This window comes from Spermophilus citellus (assembly GCF_964194105.1).
Source record: "Spermophilus citellus genome assembly, chromosome: 13".
Classification (NCBI taxonomy): Eukaryota; Metazoa; Chordata; class Mammalia; order Rodentia; family Sciuridae; genus Spermophilus; species Spermophilus citellus.
Genome location: NC_138193.1, coordinates 3,339,676 through 3,361,155, shown reverse-complemented (window position 1 = coordinate 3,361,155; position 21,480 = coordinate 3,339,676). Strand labels below are relative to the sequence as shown.

General features: G+C 48.4%; 1 protein-coding gene across 1 annotated transcript in view; it reads right to left on the bottom strand.

Annotated features, from left to right (window-relative positions):
* The window catches only part of SH3RF3 (SH3 domain containing ring finger 3), a 339,914-nt gene that overhangs the window by 130,354 nt on the left and 188,080 nt on the right, over window positions 1–21,480 (bottom strand). The window contains exon 2 of the mRNA XM_081264584.1: window positions 5,316–5,591. Coding sequence (XP_081120710.1) covers window positions 5,316–5,591 — 276 coding nt within the window. The remainder of the gene's footprint in view (window positions 1–5,315; window positions 5,592–21,480) is intronic.

The following is a 21,480-nucleotide window of genomic DNA, read 5'->3' as shown; positions in this document are numbered from 1 at the left end:
AGCTGCCACCAGGCTGCCTCGTCCACTCCCACTGTCCCTCTCCCCTCATTCACTTCCTTCCTGGGAGGCACAGCAGGCACAAGGAGGAAGCTATGGGATGACTGCTGAGTCGGGAAGGAGGACTCCCCCTTGTAAGGAGCACGGGGCCCCTTTGAGTGTCCCTGGTAACGGTTTATTAGGGACGGCACCCAGGGACACCCTACTCCTGAGCCACATCCCCAGCCCTTTTCACTTTTTATTTTGAGATAGGGTCTTGCTGAATTGCCCAAGCTGGCCTCAACCTTGCTGTTCTCCTGCTTAGCTGCCTGAGTCAATAGGATTCCAGTCATGTGCCACCACATGTGGCCCCGATAACTTTTTCAGGGTACTAAAGCCAAGTGAGAGGTGTCATGGTTTGGATATGAGGTATCCCCCCCAAATCTCATGTTGGATAATATAAGAATGTTCAGAGGTGAGATGATTAGATTTAGAGACCTGTGACATAAGAAGTGGATTAATCCATTTGATGGATTAATAATCTGAATGGACTACTGGGTGGTAATGGTAGACAGATGGAGTGTGGCTGGAGGAGGTACATTATTGGAGGCATGTCTTTGGGGATTATATTTTGTCCCTCACACCTCTCTTGCTGTCTGTTTCCTACCTGCCATGAGTTAATAAGCAGTCTCCTTCGCCATACCTTTCCACCATGAGGTTCTGCCTTACCCCAAGGCCCAGAGCAATGCAGTAAGCTGACCATGGACTCAAATCTCATGAGCCCAACAAAATTTTCCTCTTCTAGGTTGTTTTTTTTTTTTCAGTATTTTGGTCACAGTGATGAAAAGCTGACTAACACAGGGGGTGCTCAGGAGGGAGGAGAGAGTGGTTAGTAAGCCCCGCTCTTCTTGGGGCTCATCTTGCTTTGAGTCATGGAAAAAACAAAAGGCAAAAATTCTTGAGTCTTTCCAGCCTGGAAAGCATCCCAATTCCCACTTAGGAGGAAGCAGGGATGACAGAGTGGTCCAGAGGCTGGCCCAGTTGGCTGGCTCTGCTGGCCATGGAGCAATGGTACCAATATAAGGGGCTGGCCCATTTCACACCCTGAGCAAACCTCTCCAAGACTTGGCCACCAGGAAAGTAAGAGTGCAGCAGAGTAGCCCTGGAAATCCTCAGCTGTGTATACAGTATGTGTCTTAAGAAGACATTTATGTTCTGTGAGTAAATTATAGGAACAACCACAACTTTTCCTGAACCAGGAAGAAAATATTCATGGGAAAACCTATTTGAGCTCTGTTTTTCCAATTCCTTTGCTCCCCTAATCCCAATATCAACTCCATTTTATAGTGAAAAAGAGTTTCAAAGACTAAGTAAATGCCCCCAAAGTCACTATACAAGAAGAGTGATTTGAACTTACATCTGACTTGAGAACCCAAACTCTGTCTGCATTTAAGTTTTGCCCATCTAAGTTTATCCCCTGGGTCAGAGAACATCATCTGGGATTCATGCTGGATTGGCTTACAAAGGAGAGAGCTCTACTTTCTGTTGTTGTTGTTGTTGTTACTGGGGATTGAACCCAGGGGGCATGTAACCACTGAGCCACATCCCAGTCTGTTTTTTTTATTTTTTGAGACAGAGTCTCAATAAATTGCTGAGGTTGGCTTTGAACTTGTGATCCTTCTGCCTCTGCCTCCTCTGGAGCTGCTGGGATTACTGGGTGTGCTATCATGCCTGACATGCCTCTATGCTTTTGATACATGGTGATTAAACACTCAGGGGATGACTTTAAGGAGGTTACATGAGAGGAGCTTATGGAGACACCAACGGTGTTTGTCAAATTTGTCAACCTAAAGCATCCTTTTGGCACTGTGGGTTGGGAATAGGCAAGGGAATGAGAGGTGAGGACCCCCAACGCAGCTCTCTCCTCACATGGCAACACTGTGAGGAGTTGGGGTGACCTGGCAAGCCTAGGACCCTCTGTAGTCAGGTGCAAAAGTGGTTCTGTGAGTGGCCAGGCACTGCCTTTGAGGATTCCTGGATATCGCAGAGGATATACATAAGGCGGGCCAAGCCCTTCAGAGCCACAGTTCCCTAGTGATGATGACATCCTTGTGAACAGAAAGTTACATAGTAGGGACTCAAGAAACATTTATTAAAAGGAAATAAGAGACTGGAATTAAACTGCCAAAATACAAACGGCATTCACCTTGCCCTCTGTAGGCCAAGCCCTAAGCTCAGCTCTTTACTTAGATCGTGTATCACTGACCCCATAGACTGGGCACTGGTGTACTGACATGAAGTCAAGCCACTTGGGACCAGCAAGGTTAAGTGTCTTCCTAAAGCCACCAGAGCACATCACTGGGTCGCCATCTGCACTGGTGCCTCTCTGTGAAGCCCAGCCCCTCTGTGGACCCAGAAGGCACGGGTGAAGAAGAGCTGCAGGCAGCACTCCTGAGCCCTGTTTGGCAGGACCTGCCCTTAGTCTTTGTGTTTGCACAAGCCCAGCTTTGTGGAGTGGGACTACTGAGAAGTCATAAAATGTGCTTTTTCTATCTGCTTTACAAAAGGTAATTATTCATTCTCTTCTTAAATAAAACAAAGACTGGTTTTAGAACAACTTTAATTGAATGACATTTTAACAGGACTATTCAGCATTGAAGGTAAAAAATCTACCTTTGATTCACCTGCTTCATGACTCCAAGTGCCTCCACTCGAACACAATGATGTGCTTTAGAAGAAAGTCGGCACCATTTGTAGAGACCCCCCCCGTCCCTACAGATGCCAGAAAGGAACATATCCAAAGGACAAACTGGTCTCTGGAGGTAAACCGGCTGGCACTAGCCAGAGAAACTGAAGTACGAGTGCCCGGGGTCACCTGGAGTGTGAGAAAGTGGAGGTTGTTAGGACAGTGACCATGTGTGTCTCGGCGTTGTTCCAGGCCCTGCCAATGAACAGGGCCAGGTGCCCCCACTGGAGGGAAACCTCAGGAGACTCTGGCACACAACAGGAAACAGAAATCAAGTCAAGGGGCAGTCTTGAGGAGCTGCCATGTCTTTCAGAGCCTGGATAGGGAGACATTTAGAACTGAGAGGTGCCGTGGAGCAGGATAGTTATTAAGGTTGCTGTCCTCTCTCCCACGTTTCACTCTGTGGGGATCACAGGACTACAGTGAGGGTGGGAAAAAAAGGGGATGTGGAGCATGGTGGGAGGCGGGTGTCAGAGCATGAATATCTTTGAGAACTGCATCCAGGGGTCTCTAATTCTCCATAGGAACCCATGAGATTCAAGAAAAGAAAGTCGTTATAAATTCAAGTCAGCCCCTGTAGGAACGGTCATTGCCTCCAAGTAACAGGAAAGCCCAGACCCTCTCACTGCTGGCACCTGTGCTCCTCCACCTCAAGGTCACCTTTGAAGAGGCCCTGCATGACAATGCTTGCCTTGGGGACATACTGCAGCTCACACAGCTGGGCACCCCCAAACATGCTGAGCACAGAGTACGTCCAAGCCGAATGCAGCTGTAAGGTGTCCCTGAGGACTAATTTGATGTCTCCCTTGAAGTTTTGAATGGACTCTTTGGGAATTTGGGACTCTCTGGGAATCATTGGGAATTTGGAGAACCTCACTACATGCTTCCAGGCATGATCCAGCACAGCTCATCATCCTCTGAAGTTGGCGTGTGTACACTTAATCCTCTTGACTTGCCTGTGGCCTGGGTTTCCCCAAGTTCAAGACTTCAGGCTCCGGAGTGTGCAGGGAGCCTGCCTGTCCTTGGACACAGCACAGTGTGCAGCATGGAACCAGGTCCTGTAGGTTTTTGTAGAATAAGTGGGCAAACGTCCCTTTGACTTTTGTCCACAGGGCTCTGGTCTTTACCTGGAGTCGAGTGTCCTGGCCAGAGGCCCCCAGAATGGAAAAGGCTGTGGCAATGGTAGGCAAGGCAGACATGCGCTTCTACAGGGACAAACTGGACCAGCCTGGAAGCTCCCAGACTCTGAAGCTGTTCACAGTGAGTTCTCCTGCCCCAGAATTTCCTCCTAGGAAGCCCTGGGAGGAGGACCTTGACCTTGGTGGTTTCTGTCATTGGAGCCAGCTGAGCCTGAAACAGTTCTGGTGTCTATCTTCTTAGCAAGGCCATCACTGGATACTATGAGGTCACAAGTGACATCACAGAGGATCAGCAGCCCCCAGGGTCCTCTCAGGACTGATTCTCCAGAGTCCACTGGGCAGAGAAGCAAGCAAGGTCCCTTGGGAAGCTTGCCACTCAGAGAGAAAGAGAAAGAAAGAAAGAGGGGGGGGGGGGCTGCTGGCTTCCTGGGAAGTTGCACCAGCCAGATGACAATGGGAATTAGCATCTGAACACCTTGATGAAAGAAAGGAAGAAAGAGTTGGATCCCCTGAATGAAAAATAGATTATTCACTGTCAGGACGAACAATAGAACAAGACATAAATAGCAGCTGGGCAAGGACATGCCAATTTTGCTCAAAAAAAAAAAAAAAATGGTGTGCATGGCACTTCTATAGCCCTCCCTGGAGCTGCAGCGCCACAGCTATGTCCTGCACCAGCAGATGGGGCGGTGGGAAGGAGGGAGAGTAAGTGGCCTCCAGGGATGGGGAAGAATATGGGCCTCAAAGAGAAAGGTCGAATCAGAGCTCTGGTATTGACCACTGGGGAGGGCAGCGGTGCACAGTGGGGGATGAACAGGCAGACAGAACAAGACGAGGAGAGAGGAGACAGCACCAACCTAGAGAACAAGGACCCCCTGGGAACCCCGGCGAGGGGTGAGGATAAACCGTGAACGTGCGGCCAGGCACTTGGAGTAGATAACTAATCAACAGGTCCTCTGCACAGCTCCATGGGCAAATATATTTTCTGGCCCTGACTATTTCAAACAGTTTCCCCTGCCCGGCCTGGCCTGCCTGCGGGATGGGCTATGATGCCCTGCTTTGGCGTCAGCTGTCACATCCCAGTGAGCTGCCCCGGGTCTGTGCAGCAGTTTCTCTGATACCCCATGTATCCTCGAAACTCATTTCCCTGCACTGGAATTAAAATCATGACTTGGGGCAACAGGAGTCCTGCTACTGATGCTAATGGCAGGTCACAGGATGTCGGGCTCCTGTGCCAGCTGTGGGTGGACCAAGTGTCTGCTGGTGCCATCTCATATCATTCAACAAAGTCTCCATGAAGCACATGCAGCCAGTACTGGTCCTGGAGGAGGCACAGAGCAGGAGGCTGCATCCTTTATCCTGGGCCTAGGGGAGGAGCCAGGGTTCAAACTCACTGGGAAGGTGCTGCCCTGGCTCTGGGTGGGCACAGAGGCTGACAGCGGCGCTCTCCTTACCTTGGTGAAGGTCAGACAGTCCTTGTCTTGGTCTCTGTCCTTCATCTCGAAATCATAAAGTGCCTTGCCCTGGGGCGGGGCCTGCGGCAAGGGCCGGACACACTGAATGTAGCTGGCTGGCAGGAAGCCGTGTGTGCCGTGCAGCTCCCCGTGGTACCAGTTCTCATCCACCTTGCGCCGCAGGATGATGATATCCCCCTTGTTGAACTTCAGGTCACCAGGTTCTTTTCCCTCATAGCTGTACAGGGCCTTGCCATAGGGCAGCTGGGATAGGTTCTGGAAGCAGAAAATAACATGTGGTTACTTGAAACGGCCCTTCCTGATGTTGGGGGGCCTGCATGGGCAGCCTGGGATTCTGAGGGGCTTTTCTGAGTCTTGGGGATGTTGAGAACACGCTGCAAGTGGAAAATACTTCAAAGGTACAGACAGCCTGTCACAGGAGCACACAAGCACACAGTGAGACCAGAGGGTCCTTGTCATGGGAGTCCCCCTCTAAACGGTACCATGAGGATCAGGCATGATCTCTAATCTTTTACCAAGCCCAACTCACTTGCACTGAAAGGTTCTGAAGGAAGCAGTCAATTACCCTCCTCTACAGAAGAGGAATCTGAGGCACCAGGACAGAGGGTAACTTGCCCAGGACCCACCCTTAGGAGTAGTAGGTAGATTGGAGCCAGGTGGTCGGGGCTCCAGAATGCGCCTACTCATTACTCTGTGCTCCTACTCATCTACTCAGCACCACTGGGTGCTGTTTTTCAGGAAATTTTGTCTAAAAGCTACCAGATTTCCTACAAGTATGACCCAACAGAACTTTCTTTCCCTAGCTTACTGACCCCTCACAGCAAATCAGGACATGTGCAGGGGGGTTTGCGTTGAGCAGGCCAGTCCACATTGCAGCAATCATGCCACACCAGTCTTGCCAGGACTCAACCAGCAGCATGTGCTCAACCTATCCCAGCGAGACACAACCTGGCAGGCTGAGGAGCTTGGAGGCCACTCCCAGGTCCTTGGTCCCCTGTCACAGACCAACACCCCCAGGGATGTACGCAGCTTTTTGCTGCATACAGTAGCCTGTCTGTTCCAAAACTATGATTTCCTGTCTTCTTACCATCAGGAGAAGGTCCTTGCCTTTCCTGTCAAAATCTGTCCAACCTGTCCAAAAAGGGTCTGCCATCTTTGGTAATCAAAGAGTGACCAGCCTTAAAAATGCATTTGAAACAGAATTCTTTCCAATCTTCTGTTCTCCAGCAACGAGAGGTCCATCAAACAATCCTAAGGCTTGATCTGATGTTTTTGGGCACTTCCTGGGCTCCTCTAATTGGCCGTTTTGTAAAGAGACCAGTTGGCTGTGTGAGTTTCTTTTCCATTTCCTTATGGGTGGCCAACACCTGCTCGACTGAGTGAGCTTTGCCCAGGGTCCATTCTGTGCCAAAGGAAAGCCAGAGGAAAGCCTTACCATTGTCCCCGTGTCTATACCCAGTGATTTTCCTACCAGAAGCTGCATTTTCTCACCAGGTCTGCCTGTGCCAAGGGTTTCTGTAGTATTCGAATCAATCAATACCAGCACAAAAGCCCGAAGCAGCAGGACATCAAAAACTCTTTGTAGAGGACTTAATAGCACATTGCAACTCCATCATTCTACATTTATGTCTCAGAATGGTCAGGCAACAGCAGTTAAGAGACCCGCTGGCAGACTGACAAACAGCCACCACTACCCAATTAAATAGCAACACCAGAGGATTTTTGATTACAGGACTCAAAGAGGGGGGAAAAATCAGTTTGTGTCCAATAATACTCATTCTGGATAGCTTTGTAATGTCCGTGCAATAGATGGTAAGAGGCCCTGATTTCAGAGAGCGGAGGCAGAGGGGTGATTTGCCATCCACGCAGAGAAGACTGGAAGAGGCTGTTGGCTGTGGGCCACCAGAAGAATTTCACTGCCACATAAGGGCCAGCAGCCCTGGCCCAGGGATTCTCAAGTCAGGGACAACTTTGTCTGAAGACATTTTTGGTTGTTACAGTGTAGATGCTATTGGCATCTAAGGAGTACAGGCTTAGGGATGCTGCTGCACATCCTTCAATCAGGACATTTCCCAACAACACAGAATTACCCGGCCCAGGACGTCAATAGGTTGAGAAACCGTGGCCCCACCTGTAGGTTAAATTAAAAAAAAAAAAAAAGTACTTTTTTGTTGTTGTTGTTGTTCTATTTCAATTGAGTTTACCTGTATTTTAAATATTAAATACAGGCCTGGGGATGTGGCCCAGGGGTGGAGTGCTTGCCTAGTGTGTGTGCCAGCCCCAGGTCCAAGCCCCACCTTTTCATGATATGCGAGTATCTTCACCACTGACCACATGGAGACACTTTGATTTCATTCAGTGAGATTTTAAAGAAACCTATTTTTAAGAAAAAAATCTTAAGCTTGAAAACCAGCCCCCACCAGGTGCACAGAAGAAAATGTTTGACCCCATGGCTCATCTCCTCTCCATGGCAGAGTCAGAGGGGGTTGCTCAAAGAGTCACTGCCCCAGTGGCTGGCTGGGACTGATCACAGTGGTGGGCAGGACAAGCCAGACCTGACCTTTGCATTCCGGTTCTGCCTCCTCCTGCGTCTCTCTCATGCAGTGGAACACAGGCACCTCCCTGCATTGCCTCCTGCATCAAGGGGATTCTGGGTATCCATTCAGGACTCCCCATCCCCAGCTTTCTCTAGACAGTTGGCACGGAAACCACTTGCAAGCACCGCTCACCCCCGTGATGTACAGCTGTGGCCCTGACTTATACAGTGTGGCCAGGAGGGCTGAGGTGTAGGGACAGGGAAACGGAGGCATCTCCTACCAGGGCGAGGGCTGCAGACTGCCCCCCAGGACAGAGGCACTTATATTACCTTCTCCCCAGTCCTGAAAAGGATGCACTTCTGAGCCTCAGGGAACTGTGGCTTCATTGATCCTCCAGATGGGTCATGGCCCCACCCATCTGAACAGTGTGGTCCACAGACCACACCATCACTGTGGCCGCAACCTGACTGTGGAATCTCCACCCAGCTGCTAAGCAAGGGGTCATCCTTGTGTCCATTCCTCCTCAAAACCTGTTAGCTCTACTGCTAGGCTCTCAGAGACACTGTCTGCCTTCCACTCCCGATTGCCCCATCCCTTCTCTGCTCCCATGGAAACCAAACCCCTGCAACCCACTGTGTGTTGGTTGCCAAGCACGTGATGAGCCCACCCCCCACTGCTTACAAGCCTATAGTGGCTCTCCGCATCCCTCAGGGGAGCCAAACTCCTCAGCATGGTGCCTGAGCACCCCACCCCCTGAGCTGGCACTGGGTCACCATTCCAGCCACAGCGGGCAGCATCCCCTTTCTCTCAAGGAGGATGGGCTTCTGGAAACTGGGGGCTTTACAGACAGAGCTCCATGCTACCTCCTGTCTTATCCCAGACCTTCAGCACTCAGGTGGGGCTCCTTAGGCCCGGGGACCTCTGGTCCATTGTACTAACCGTTTTTTAACCAGGGGCCCCAGCTCAGGGCTGTCCTTTGTCTACCCTGACAAGCAGAACCTGCGAGTGTCCCGGCATGGTATCAGTTCAAGGGAATCAGGGTAGTCTTGAGTCAGGCCTGAGTGGGGGACAGGGAGTGGGGAAAGTTAGGAAGGTGTGACCCAGGACCCCAGTAAGCCAAGGGACTACACCGAGATTCAGGGAAAAGCATTTGGCCTTTACTCCAACTGGTGAAGCCGCTCCTCTGGTGCCCCCAGCAGGTCAGGCTGGGGCAGCCAGGGGACCATGCATGCCCTGAACACAGCTCCATGGGTGGTTCAGACTTTAGCTGACCCCAAGGTGGGAGCACCAGTTGCAAGCAAAGGAACCTTAAGGAGCTCTGTGTAGTCATGCACCTGTGCCCTGTTGCTCCTGCTGGTGGGCACAGAGGAGAAGAAAGACATAGGGAAGGACAGGGGCCAGGGGAGCATGGAGGGAGAGAGGCACAGGGCAAGTCCACTTGCTCACCCCTCTGGACTGCCCAGACAGCATCTGACAGAGCAAAATTGAAAGGGCAATAAGCCTTTTAAAGATGACGAGACATATTTCTTAGGGAAAAATATATGTCAGAAATGATCTGAGAGGTGGTTAATGCAGGGGGCAGAGAGCCAGGAACCAGTTCCCTGTGTCACAAAAAAAAAAAAAAAAAAAAAAAAAACGCTCAGAAATGGTAACGCGTGGCCTCTCCACAGTCTTTCATCTTCAAAGCCTTTTAGAAGATTAATTAGTCCATGGAAGGCCCAGAGGCAGGTGAGTTCTACTGGGGGGAAGAGAATTCTGCAAAGTTCACTGTGGCAACCTGGAAACTTGAGATTTACAGCCCCCCCACCACCATGACCCAGCCTCAGAAGGCAAGCAGGTTGCTGTGCACCCATTTCCTTTGGACCACAGATGTGTTCAGAGAAGGGATTGGGTGTTACCCTTTGGAGGGATTGTGTTCAAACATTGCCAGGAAGGCGCCATTATTCGGGCTCAAGACATTAAAGAAAAGATATGAAAGGAGAAGGGGGAATACATCTGGGATGCCTACAGGACAATTAACACCAGCCACCCCTGTGAGGCATTAATAATAATTAAAACTTATAATGTCGATTTCACAGCTCATTACTCGGATGTGGCACACAAATCTTCCTCTGGGCTTAATGTCCTACCCCGTGGAGACAGAGTGCTCATGCATGCATGGCAGCGCATCGCCAGCTTCTATAGGATCAAACGTGGCAGCAGGCTTTGACAAATGGGTTTCCATTATGCCCTGCTACTATAGGGGCCCTGGGGCAGGCAGGCTGCCTGCAGAGTGGTAGAGGGGTGTGACCTGGGTGGGTCCCAGTCCTGCAGACTGCTGGGGGGGAAAGCATGGACCAAGAACTCCCCTTTGAGACCCTCAGGACTCCATCTGGCCTCATTCATTCAGTGCCTTCTGTGTGGAGCACTAGCAACCTGTTATCAATACAGGCTCCCTGTGAACCATCAGGACAGACGGCCTGTTTCTGTTCACTGCTGCATCCCCAACCCCTGGCCTGACATTGGTCCCAGGCTCAAGATACTGACAGGATGAATATGTGAAGGTTGTCAGAATCAAGAGGAGTCATTTCTATCAAGCCCTAATCACATAAAATAAATAAACAAACAAACAAAGCCAGAAGGTTATAAAAGAGAGGATCTCATGCATCTGTGCCTAATGACAAGAACTAGTCACAAAAGACTCTGTCAGAACCACAACCTTCCCCCCCCAAAAAAAAAAACCTCACACACAAAAAAATACTTTTGCAAGGAAATCTGCCCAGCAATTGTTCAACCTTGGATTCACACCACTCTTGTTATTGATTGAAGCCAAGGGCTTTTGTTTAAAAATATTTTGTGTAATCCTCCTCATTTTAACTTGGAAAACTTCTCCTGGTCTCAGCCTTCTTGCCCATGCCCATAGTTCACTGGAGCACATGTACTCCCATTCCAACACTCTGCTCTTCCCAAATACTCATTATTCCGTGGAGAATCTCTGTGATGATTATTTTGGTTGACAAATACATGGACTAGCAATCCAGGCCCCTAGGCTTAGGGCCTGGACTGAGAGAAATTTCCCTGCCCATTATTACCCCCCCCCTCCGGTGTCCTGAGACTTGGGGGCCCACGTGGGCAAATATCCCATTCTAATAGTGTCTGGGCCGAGATGCATGGGGGGAAAATGGCAGCAAATGCCTGATGAGGAGCAGGGCATCCCAGGTGGAGGGACAGGCTAAGCCAAGGCATGGAGTCAGAGGTGGACCCGGGTCCCACTCACTGGTTGTCTCAGATCTGTCAGCACAGCACATGGAAGAGCTGACAAGCATTAGGGAAATTTACATGTGGCATGTTCTAGGAATGATGAACTGGCCAAGGACTGGGAGGGCCTGGTCATAAAAAAAAAATGTCAAAAATTTTTTAAAAATTGCAGGACCCATGAATGTGTCAGGGACAGCTAATGGTGGTCTTTCTCCTTCTTGTCTGTGAGAATATTCACAGCTGAAATGGAAGTCAGACTTGCCCAAGTTCATTCTCCAGTCCTCACCTACAGGCAGCCCTGGCCATTTGTCAAAACTTCTGTCAACGCAAGTCAAAATGATTCCTGCAAATTCTGGCAGGTTTAAAAATGACATGTGCAAGGGAATTCTACCTCTGCACAGGCTGGATGGGAGATGCGGTAGCGCGTGGGCTGGCATTTTCCACGCAGTGACTATACACCGAGCAAAAGCTGGTCCTTGGATGACCTTATAGAACAGAGCCCTGGACTTGACAAGAAAGAAAGGAAACTAGTTTAAGCCACCGTATTTTAGGGTTTTTCTCATTCACAGCTCAGCCTGCATCCTGCCTGATTTAGGGGGTCTTGGGCCAATTTATGATTTTTGTACCTCATAGCATTTTTCAAGCCAAAGCATTTATTTCCTTACCACTCTTGAGGGCTATAATTTATGTTTTTTTTTTTTTTTCATTTCAGAATAGAACATTTAACATGAACACTCCAGGATTTAGAAGAGGCACTGTTTTGGGCATTATCTTATTTTACAATAATGTATTTAACAAGAGCATCTACCATCTTCTAAATTTATAAATTTAATTCCTGATGAATTATTTCTCTATCACCCTGCAACCAGGACAGTTTTAGCTATATTTCAAGTTTTCTCTTTCATTTTTCTCACTAAAAATTACCCATTGTGTGGGTTGTGGCAGCACATGCCTGTAATCTCAGCAGCTTGGGAGGCTGAGGCAGGAGGATCATAAGTTGGAGGTCAGCCTAAGCAACTTAGTGAGAACCTGTCTTAAAAGAAAAAGGGCAGGGGATGAGCTCAGTGATAAAGTGCTTCTAGGTTTAATCCCAGCACCTCCCCAGAAATTTAGTCATCGGGCTGTGACTTTTGTTTCATTTACTTTTTTTATTCTGGAGCCTACAGGCTATCAGCACTGGTTGGAAAACTGGAGTTTGCATATTTATTTATGCCCTTTCTCCCTTGGAGACTCACACATTTTTCAAAGTCTGAGAAACTCTGGACAATGCACAATGGCTTTCTAAGCACAGACTTTCCAAAGTGGGCCAGCATAGGACCCACCTGTGCTGGCATGGTGTCTTTAGGGTCTCTGGAGAGCTGCTACCACCTGTTATCACACGCTGACCAGATGCCTCTTCATGAGGCTTCTCGTTTCATTAGCAATCTCTCTAGTTCTGGTTCACAAAGATAATTTGTCAAAACTTGTTGGAAGTTCTCATCATGACCAGTCCTGATGGCTGGGCTGTGGGGGCAGGAGGTGCAGGAGGCATGGTGACCCATGAACTTCCCAGCACTGAATGTGAACCTGAGTTTCAGCCTTCTTTGCCCTGCTTCTCTGTACCTGTCTCCCTGGGACATGCAGTGTTCTAAATGGAATGAAGAGATGTTACCAGGCAGGCTGCCACCACTGTACACCCCATCTGCTCTCTCTTCCTCCCGGAACAAGGCAAGATGCTCACAGAAGCTGTGAACCCAACCTAAAACAAGACATGGCCTGGACTGCGTGGCGGAGATCCTGAGGGTGTGTCATTGCACTCAGACCTTTCACTGAGATGAATGCAAGCGCTTCCAGAGAGTCCCCAGGGGAAGGCAAACAACCTGCCCTCTGGTCTACCAGGTAGCCAAAGCCACTGAGCTCAGGGACAGCCAAGGGCCTGGACACGGTGGGAACACAAGGCTTGGCTGTGGCCATGTGGTTTCCAGGACTCCAGGAGTCTAGAGCCCAGGACAAGGTGCCTCCCAGAGCTGGGGTCTGCGCTTCCTGCCCCACCCAGCACTGTCATTCTGCTTCCTTCTATCTCTGTGATAAATCTCCAAGCAAGAGTGTGAAAGGGGTCAAGAGTGACAGAGATTTTCAGATCTGCCTCCTTTTGTCAGACCTGTTCCCAGTAGTTCCTGGACCCCTACGGGGACCCGTTCCCTGCTCGCTTCTCTAACCATCTGCCCCTATTCCCTGAAGTGCTCCCTGAGCTGCCTTGGCCAGAGCCCTGCGCCCTGGGAGGGGAGCGCTGCTTCATTTTCTTGTGCTGTATTTCATGAACCAACCCCCAAGTGCAAAGCAAGCTATGTAACATCTAGTTCAAAGAGGGAATCAGAATTCATTGTTTGGGCAAACATGAAATAATTAGAATTGCCTGAAAAATATTAACCTTGGGGTTAGTGCTCCTCTATCTGGGTCATTAATTAGTAAGAATATTTTAAGTCCAGAATGCCTCCTTCAGGCCCCTGGACCCACCTTATACTGCATGGAAAAGGACATAACATGGCTTGTGTGTCTAAGTGTGCACATGTGTACATGTTCATGTGTACACACACACACACACACACATACTCAAATAACAGGATTTGCCCAACACATATCATTTTGAAGTCATTAAAAAGGGGAAGAGGAAAAGGGCCAATGTTAATATAGAATCAGAATTTGGCCAGCTTTGTTCTGGGGCCAAATCCATCCTGCCACCTGTCTTCATAAATCAAGCTTTAATGGGACACAGCAACACACATCTGCTAACATACTATCTTCATGGAGTAGTTGCTTCAGACACCCCAGGGGCTACAAAGGCCCAAACACCTGCTATCCACCTTGTCTTTATAGGGAGTATATGAATCCCAGAATAGAACCCCAAGAGGGAAACCGAGGTCCCCTTTTTGTGAATGCAATGAGTGCCATGAAAGGGCCACATGTCTGGTTGTCAAAGCAGTGATTTGGGAATCAGTGGTGGCCCTGCCATGCACCTTTTGAAAAAGTACCTTTGTTCCAGGAGACTCGTTTTTTTTTTTTTTTTCCCATAGCCTGGAGATAATTAAATCTGTCCTTCCATATTCTCTAGTAATGTCAATAGAATAAAATTGATGATATGTGACTAGTTTTTGTCTGTTAATGAAGAAGGTGCTATAAAAGCGATGATCATAGGCTGTTTGCTGAGGCAGACAGATGTTCCAGGAACCTGGATGCTGGGCCAGAGAGGGCAGGCATTTCTAAGTGTGGAAAGCAGCCAAGAATGACCTCTAACCTTGCATGGAAGTAAAGGTCAGGTGGATGAAGTGAGGACTACACCCCCAGCACCTGCTCAATAAATGCATGGAGTGAAAGCAAAACTAGCAAGGGAATAACATGTCCTTCTTAGGTACAAAGATGACCCCTCTTAGCTTCACTAATCTGTGTGCACCTGCTGGGGCTCAAGTGGTACTCACCACCTGGTCTTCTCCCAGGCACTGTTATCCTGACCTTCATCCTCCCCAGCATCTTGGGTGTCCTGTGTGCTGCTTCCTACATTCAGCCCTTACTGCGAGCCTGTGAGGTTGGTCTTGTATTATCAGCAGCTCACAGATGGGAAACTGAGGCACAGTGAAGTTCAGTAACTGCCCAAGCTCCAAGAGGCAGGAGTGGAACCAGATGGCCTGACCTCCAGGCCTGTGCGTCGCCTGCTAACACATTGCCTCTTAAAACTACATGACTATATGAATGTAGCTGCATGGGTAATCCCACTGCTGCCTCCAGGAACTCTGAAGTGGAGATAATCATTGCCATTTTATAAGTGGAAAAAGCTCAGACAGGCCAGCATGTTCCACTACATCTTATAAGAGGGAACCCTATTGTGAATCTTACGTACCACTCTGCCTCCTTCTCTCTCCTTGCAGGGTGAGAGGGGCCCTGTAGTGCTCAGACAACTCTGTTTAATTTGGCAAAAAAGGGAGGTTGAATCCCTTGTCCATGAGGCGAGGTGGATCCAAACTCACATCTACATCTTAGAAAAGCATAAACACTGCAATACAGTGTCAGACAATCTGGGCAGGGAGCATTTACAGAGATGGTCCACAGGACAAAGGGCTGAGTCTCGTCTCATGAAGATGGACAGCATGTGATTTCATTACCCTCCTCAGAATGGTGTGCAATGTAAAACTTATGAATTGTTAACTTCTGGAATTTTCCACTAATAGTTTGAACTGGCTGGCTGAGGATCATTGAAATCATAAAGACTCCAAGCCACAAATTAACATTCGAAATAACAAACAGCATTAGCCATCTGTTTAAAAAAAAAAACAAGCCTGAATCATAGTATACCTGATGGTTTGGGTTTACTTCATGCATAGAACGAATTTGTATACTTTACACTAATTTTACGATTTGCAGCCCACAGAGGGTGATGCTTTGGCTGTGTGGGATCCAGACCACCCTTTGGCCTGGAATAGCAGGAACTGAGCCTAAATTCTTCACCACACTCGTTGCCGATGGGCACAATTGGATCAGGAGAGGGTCTCTTGGTGTTCAATGTCTGTGCAAATTTCCAGAGATCCTTAACTCCAGATGTTTATTTTAAAAATGCTTTGCCTGCTTTGTAGTGAAAATGAGCAAAAAATTAGATGTCTTAGACTTATGGTGAACTTCATAAATAAGTTATTAATGCAAATACTCTCACTACAGAAAAAAAAATGCTCTTTCAAGACCCTGTAGCAGGAAGGGTGCCTGGGGTCGGCCTTACCACCCTTGAGTAGTAACTGATTATTTCCACAGCAGTTTTCAGGTTGGATGGGGCTCCCAGTGAACCCTCAGCTATGGCAACCATGAGCATACTGGTGCATTTCTTTGTGTTCCTTAGTAAAAGAGAAACTTAATAATGACTATTTTGCTTCAAAATGTACTTGGTATGCTAGTGAGTCAATCTGGTTATTTTCTGTTTTGTCCCTGAGAAATTCTTTTTTCCAAGCCTTCATGCTATAGTTCAACTCTGGCACCTTTTTAAAGTGAAATGGGGTCTTCAGTTGTCCTTTCTCCCCGTCCAGAAAACAAGACCTACTTTCCAGGTTGGAACTGGATTCCCTGGGTAAGGGAACTAGCCAACTTCCAAACCATTTCTGACCTTCCTAAAATGATTTTTTTTTCATGAAATAGTAAATGTATTCGCACTTCCTAAAATATTAAAGAGCTTCACAGGCTTGCCTGAAGTCTGAAAACTTAGGGGTAGGAATGCCCTCTCCTCTAAAACTTCCTGAAGATTCCAAGACTCTGCCAGCACTCGCATCCGTCTTCAGTTTTCAAGGACGTCATGCAGCAGTATGACCCAAAGGACCCCCACCCAGCCCCTCAGAGTTTTCTTTGTTTGTTAAATTGCTACATTAATAAGTACTCCTTTCTCATTCATTTAGCATTTTAAATTTTTCTAAGCATTTTTCACAGGCCTTACTTAACCTTCATTCTTTAAAACAGCCACATTAAAGTGGGAAGTCGTTTTAGCACATTTATGCACACAGATTCAGCCAATCGGAATGAGGACCCGTCATCTGTGGGCCTCTGTCCTGGCCCTGGCAGACGGGCCCTGAACACCACACTCACAAGTTCCCACCTCTGCGGAGTGTACGCTGTAGCCAGAGAGACAGCTAAGATGTGCACCAAAAAAGTAAAATCACCCCGAAATGGTAAGTGCTAGAGCATCAGGAAACCAGGGAAGGGGACATGAAGTGCTAGGACGAGGACAGGTTGAAATTTGGGGTGGTCACTGAGAAGGTAACTCTGGGCTGTGTCTGACATGAGGTGGGGAGTAGGGAGGGAGCTATGGGAGGAGGGAGGAGGACTGAGGCAGGGTGTCCTATGGGGCTTGAACATCCCAGTGGGGACTCAGAATAGAAGGCATGCTACAGGGGCCCAGTGTGGAAACTGAGACACAAGATAAAGACAGACATGGAGAAAATATGTGAAAAAGGCCTTCACGCATATGGGGTGGTGGTAGGGTGTACCACCCTAGGTACCCACCATTCCTCCTCTGGGGTCTCTAGACCGGGACAAAGGAATGGAATACCACCAAGGATGCTGGGAGACATCCTCTAACTCTGCCCAGGGAGTGTGCGAATGTTAGTTTTGAGGCAGTAGTGGCCTCGTCATTATCACCTACAAAGGAACCCAACAAGTACACGTGAGCCTTTGGTGTGAGTGGTGGGAGAGCTATATTCGCAGAGCTTTAAATCAGAACATTTGGCATGAGAAGATAAATAATTAACACAGGGCCTTTCCAGAAAACCCAGCCTAAAAGAAAGGGGAGAAGGAATCCAGAGACTTCTCAGTAAAAATGTTGGGTTTCCCACATGCCATTACCTGCTCTCTGGATGCTGTGCCTGCCCCAGAGCTAACTGGGAGCTGATGACAGCGTATCTGAGGTGGAAGAGCAAGCAATTCACTCTGCAGCCTCCAGGGCCTATTGTTAAGGGAATTCTCCTGACATCTCTTTTTCCTTGTCTGTCATAATGTTAGAGGACAAATATGCATGTTGGGAACACAAGGTTAAGAGAATAATTCTATAAAATGGGTCCACTGTGCTGACCCCCACAGGCTCTCTTTTCCCAGAAGCAATTCACCTGCAGCCCTGCCTGGCTGGAGTGAACAGGATGAGTCACACTGCTCAGCAAACTACCTGTTATCTGAAGGAGGAACGCAGGCTCAAAATAATGCCCATAAGAAGAACCCAAGTTACCCTGAAGGGTGACGCATGCCTCCCTCTCTTGCTGGAATCTCAGCACAACGGGGTAATTAACTTACTCAAGTCCATAACTTGTAAATGGCAGAGCTGAAGCCAAATCCTGGCAATCTAGTTCCACAGTGTGTCCTTGGGATCTATGCCAGCAGTCAGCAAACTCTATAAAAAGTTACCCTAGGTTGTGCAGGCCATGGGGGCTGGCTGTAGCTACTAAACTTTGTCATTGCAAAACCACAGATGCATAAATTATATGTAAATGAATGGGTGTGGCTGTCACTCAATAAAACTCAATAAAACTCAATAAAACAATTTGCAAAAGCAGGTGGTAGAACAGGATTTGTCCCATGGACTGTGGTCTGCCCAACTCTGCTCAATGCTATGTGTTGGCTTATTTTATGTTCTGCACACCATGATCGCAAGTCCATGCTAGTGAAAAATAAGGTCACATTTTTAAAAGCAAGAAACCCAAAGGACTGAGTTTCTTAAAATCTGATGTTCAAACCCTTGCATCCATCCAGTTGGTCCCATTCGGCTTCTTGTGCATTTTACTAATACAAGGCAATATAAATATATCCAACAAGGATAGGCTGGGGCTTGTTAAAGGAAGAATCACCTTAAACTTGAATTCTCAGCTGCAGGCAGGGCAATGCCTAAACCTAACAGAGGCAAGCCGGATCATCCCCGCCATGGGAGCAGGCCTGATACTAGCTGCGCAGGAGGCTGAGCCCCAGGCCACATCAGACTTGGGAAGTGAGCCAGGGCTGAAACCAAAGTCTGTTCTGGAAAAGGGCAGCATGACAGCTGCAGGGCACTCACCTGTCCCCTGGACAGGCAGGTCCACCCCTAATGGAATCAAAACCCCAGCAGGCTGCACTTGCCTTCTGCAGGCTGCTGATGCCAAGATTTCACTATCACAGTGCATTCCCCACCCCATCACAAGAGCTCAAGGGAAGCTGTTGGTCTCTGGTCATTTATTCTGTATGGCAAGACACACTTGAATACATTTGTGAGGACGCAATGAACATAGCAATTCCAAGAGTCCATTGCTTCTTGCTGCCTACACTTGCACTTGAACCACTGTGTAGTAACCTGAAGGAGGGGGGTACCCAGTTTCCGGAAAGTCTGTAGGAAGCTCTGTAGGAATCACTCAGCAGAGGGATGTTAACACCGCATTTTTGCTTGGCACCTCGGAGTTTGTTCTGCCCACGTGCAGCCCCAACTGCCCTAGCACTGTGAGATGAGCTAAGAATGGCAGAAGCAGAACCATCACCATCCGAGGAGGCTGCTGAGTGCTGGGGAGCTCAGTCCTTGGCATACAACGGGCACAGAGCCTCTGTTCCTTATTTACCCCAGAAAGGGTCAGGGGCCAGAGGCATCAAGAACCCTGGTGCCTGCTCCTACCTGGATCAGGCTTCAGAGTCATCCAAGAAGACCCCACACTGCACCGTGGAGCTGTGGAGCTGCTGGGCTGTCAGATGCGCTGTAGGCTGGAGGGAAGGGGAAGTGGCCCAGTGTGGGGTTCTCAAAGCTTAAGCCTGGCTCATACTCAGAACTAGAAACAAGAGCTCTCCTAGGATAAAGCTGGAGAGAACGAGGGAAATAAAGCAGATTGTCCAGGGATGCCTCTACCCTGACTGTGGAGAGGCCACAAAGGACAGAAGAGAATTCATGGGGTCAGACATGGGCAGCCCAAGGGAATTCAAGGACACAGCTGCTTCCTTCTTGTGGGTAAAGCACCTGCTGCTGTCCAGACCCAGCCTTGGCCAATGTCCACATGGAAGCCTTCAAGAGACTGGCAAAGCCATGTCTTCTCTCTTCTGCTGAAGCAGAGACCTGGGACCTAGACTGCTGCCAGGCTTGGCTGACATCCGGGTAGACATTCCCAGCAGCAGAAAGACCTTTCAGAGAATGGGGCCCAGCTCTGGGGGTGGAGGCAAGTCCTCCAGGGAGGACAGGAGGATCCTCGGCCCTTTTCACACAGAGCTGCAGGAGTAGGGGCACAACATTTCCAAGCCCGGGATACCCTAATGTCCTCCAGGACCTAACTTCCCTTCACTAAGCTCCACCTCCTAAAAGTCCCACCCCCACCCCATCCCCCAATACCACCACCAGGTGGGGATCAAGCCTTTAACCCAGGCCTGTACATTCCAGATCCAAACCATAGCACCAGGGTATTGGAAATATCCTGTGCTACTGCCAAAGAGCTCAACAAAAGACTTAAAAACTGTTATGAATATATTCATTCATTTATGAAGTATTCATTGGTCTCAGATATAGGTCTAGAAACTGCTAATGTGGTAGAAATAAAATTTTTAAAAAAGGAAAAAAAAACCCCTCTGTCTTAAGGGAGTTAATACTTCAGAAGGGGAGAGAGATACACAGAATAAACATAAAAATGAGTAGCATAGTAAACACCCTTAGTACTACCGGGGAAGTGATATGTGGAAAGGGGGGTGGGAAGTGTCTGAGAGGTTTTGAATTAAGAAGGCTGAGAAGAGCTTGGAGGGGGAAGAGGAAGCCTGTCGGCTTTTAGGGGGGAAAGTGCTCCGGGCAGGAACACTCAGCAGACCTGCTAAAGGTCCCAGTTCTTACGCAAATCAGGTTCTTTATGATGCAAAAGAAGGGGAAGGGGTGGGGGAGGGTGGGGGGGAAAGCTGGTGTGTGGCTGTCAACTGATTACCAGGCATTTGATGGCCAGTTCCTGAGTCCTGCTCTGGCACACAGCCCTGCAGGGGTAGCCCAGGGTCTGCACACACCTCAGAGGATTTCAGTTTCATGAAACAAAACACCCAGTGTCCTTAGGCTCTGGGAAATGGAGATTCCTGCATGGAGCAGGAGGGAGAAACCGGAAACTGCCTCTGAGTTTATCTTCTGGTCATCTTGCAAACAGCATCTGTCTGTGCTCAAGGAAAAGCGGAGGAGACTTTTTAAGAGTTTGGCCCAAAGTCAACAACGCATACTACAAAGATTCCAAATGCCTGGCTTTTCAGATGGGGCTTAGACACAACCTTCACCCAACACGTATTTGTTAGGGACTTCCATTGTACATTCTGTGCAAGATGTCAGGGACAGAGATAAGTGACTTGCTGGTCTTTACCACAGGAATTCATAGTCAAGGTGAGAACAGGCACACTTCTTTACGCATCTGTGGGAATGAGGGTGTCTATCTGTGTAACTGTACACATATATGCTATCTATCTTTATCTAACCAGCTCTCTTCATTCATTCATCTATCCATGTACAATGCATGCATCTATCCATCCATTATCTGCCTGTCCATCCACCCTGCCTCCATCCTTTTATCCAACTGCATGTATCATCCATATCCTTCCATCATCCTTCCCTCCCTCCCTCCCTCCATCCATCATGCATGCCATCTGTGCATCTCTCATCCATCTGAACATGGCCTGACTTCTAGGCCAGGTAATGTAGACCTACTGGAGATGTAACAACACAGGCTGACCTCTTTTCTCTCCAAGTTTATATTACAGATGGAAAGTTTATTTAGATTCATAATCTATAGAACATATATGACTTTTAAAAATTAGCAGGGTAAAAGACTTGGATAATTCTGAAATACAGCAAAATGAGAAAAATGAAAGAAGGAAGGGAGGGAAGGAAGGACACTTCTCTAGTTCTG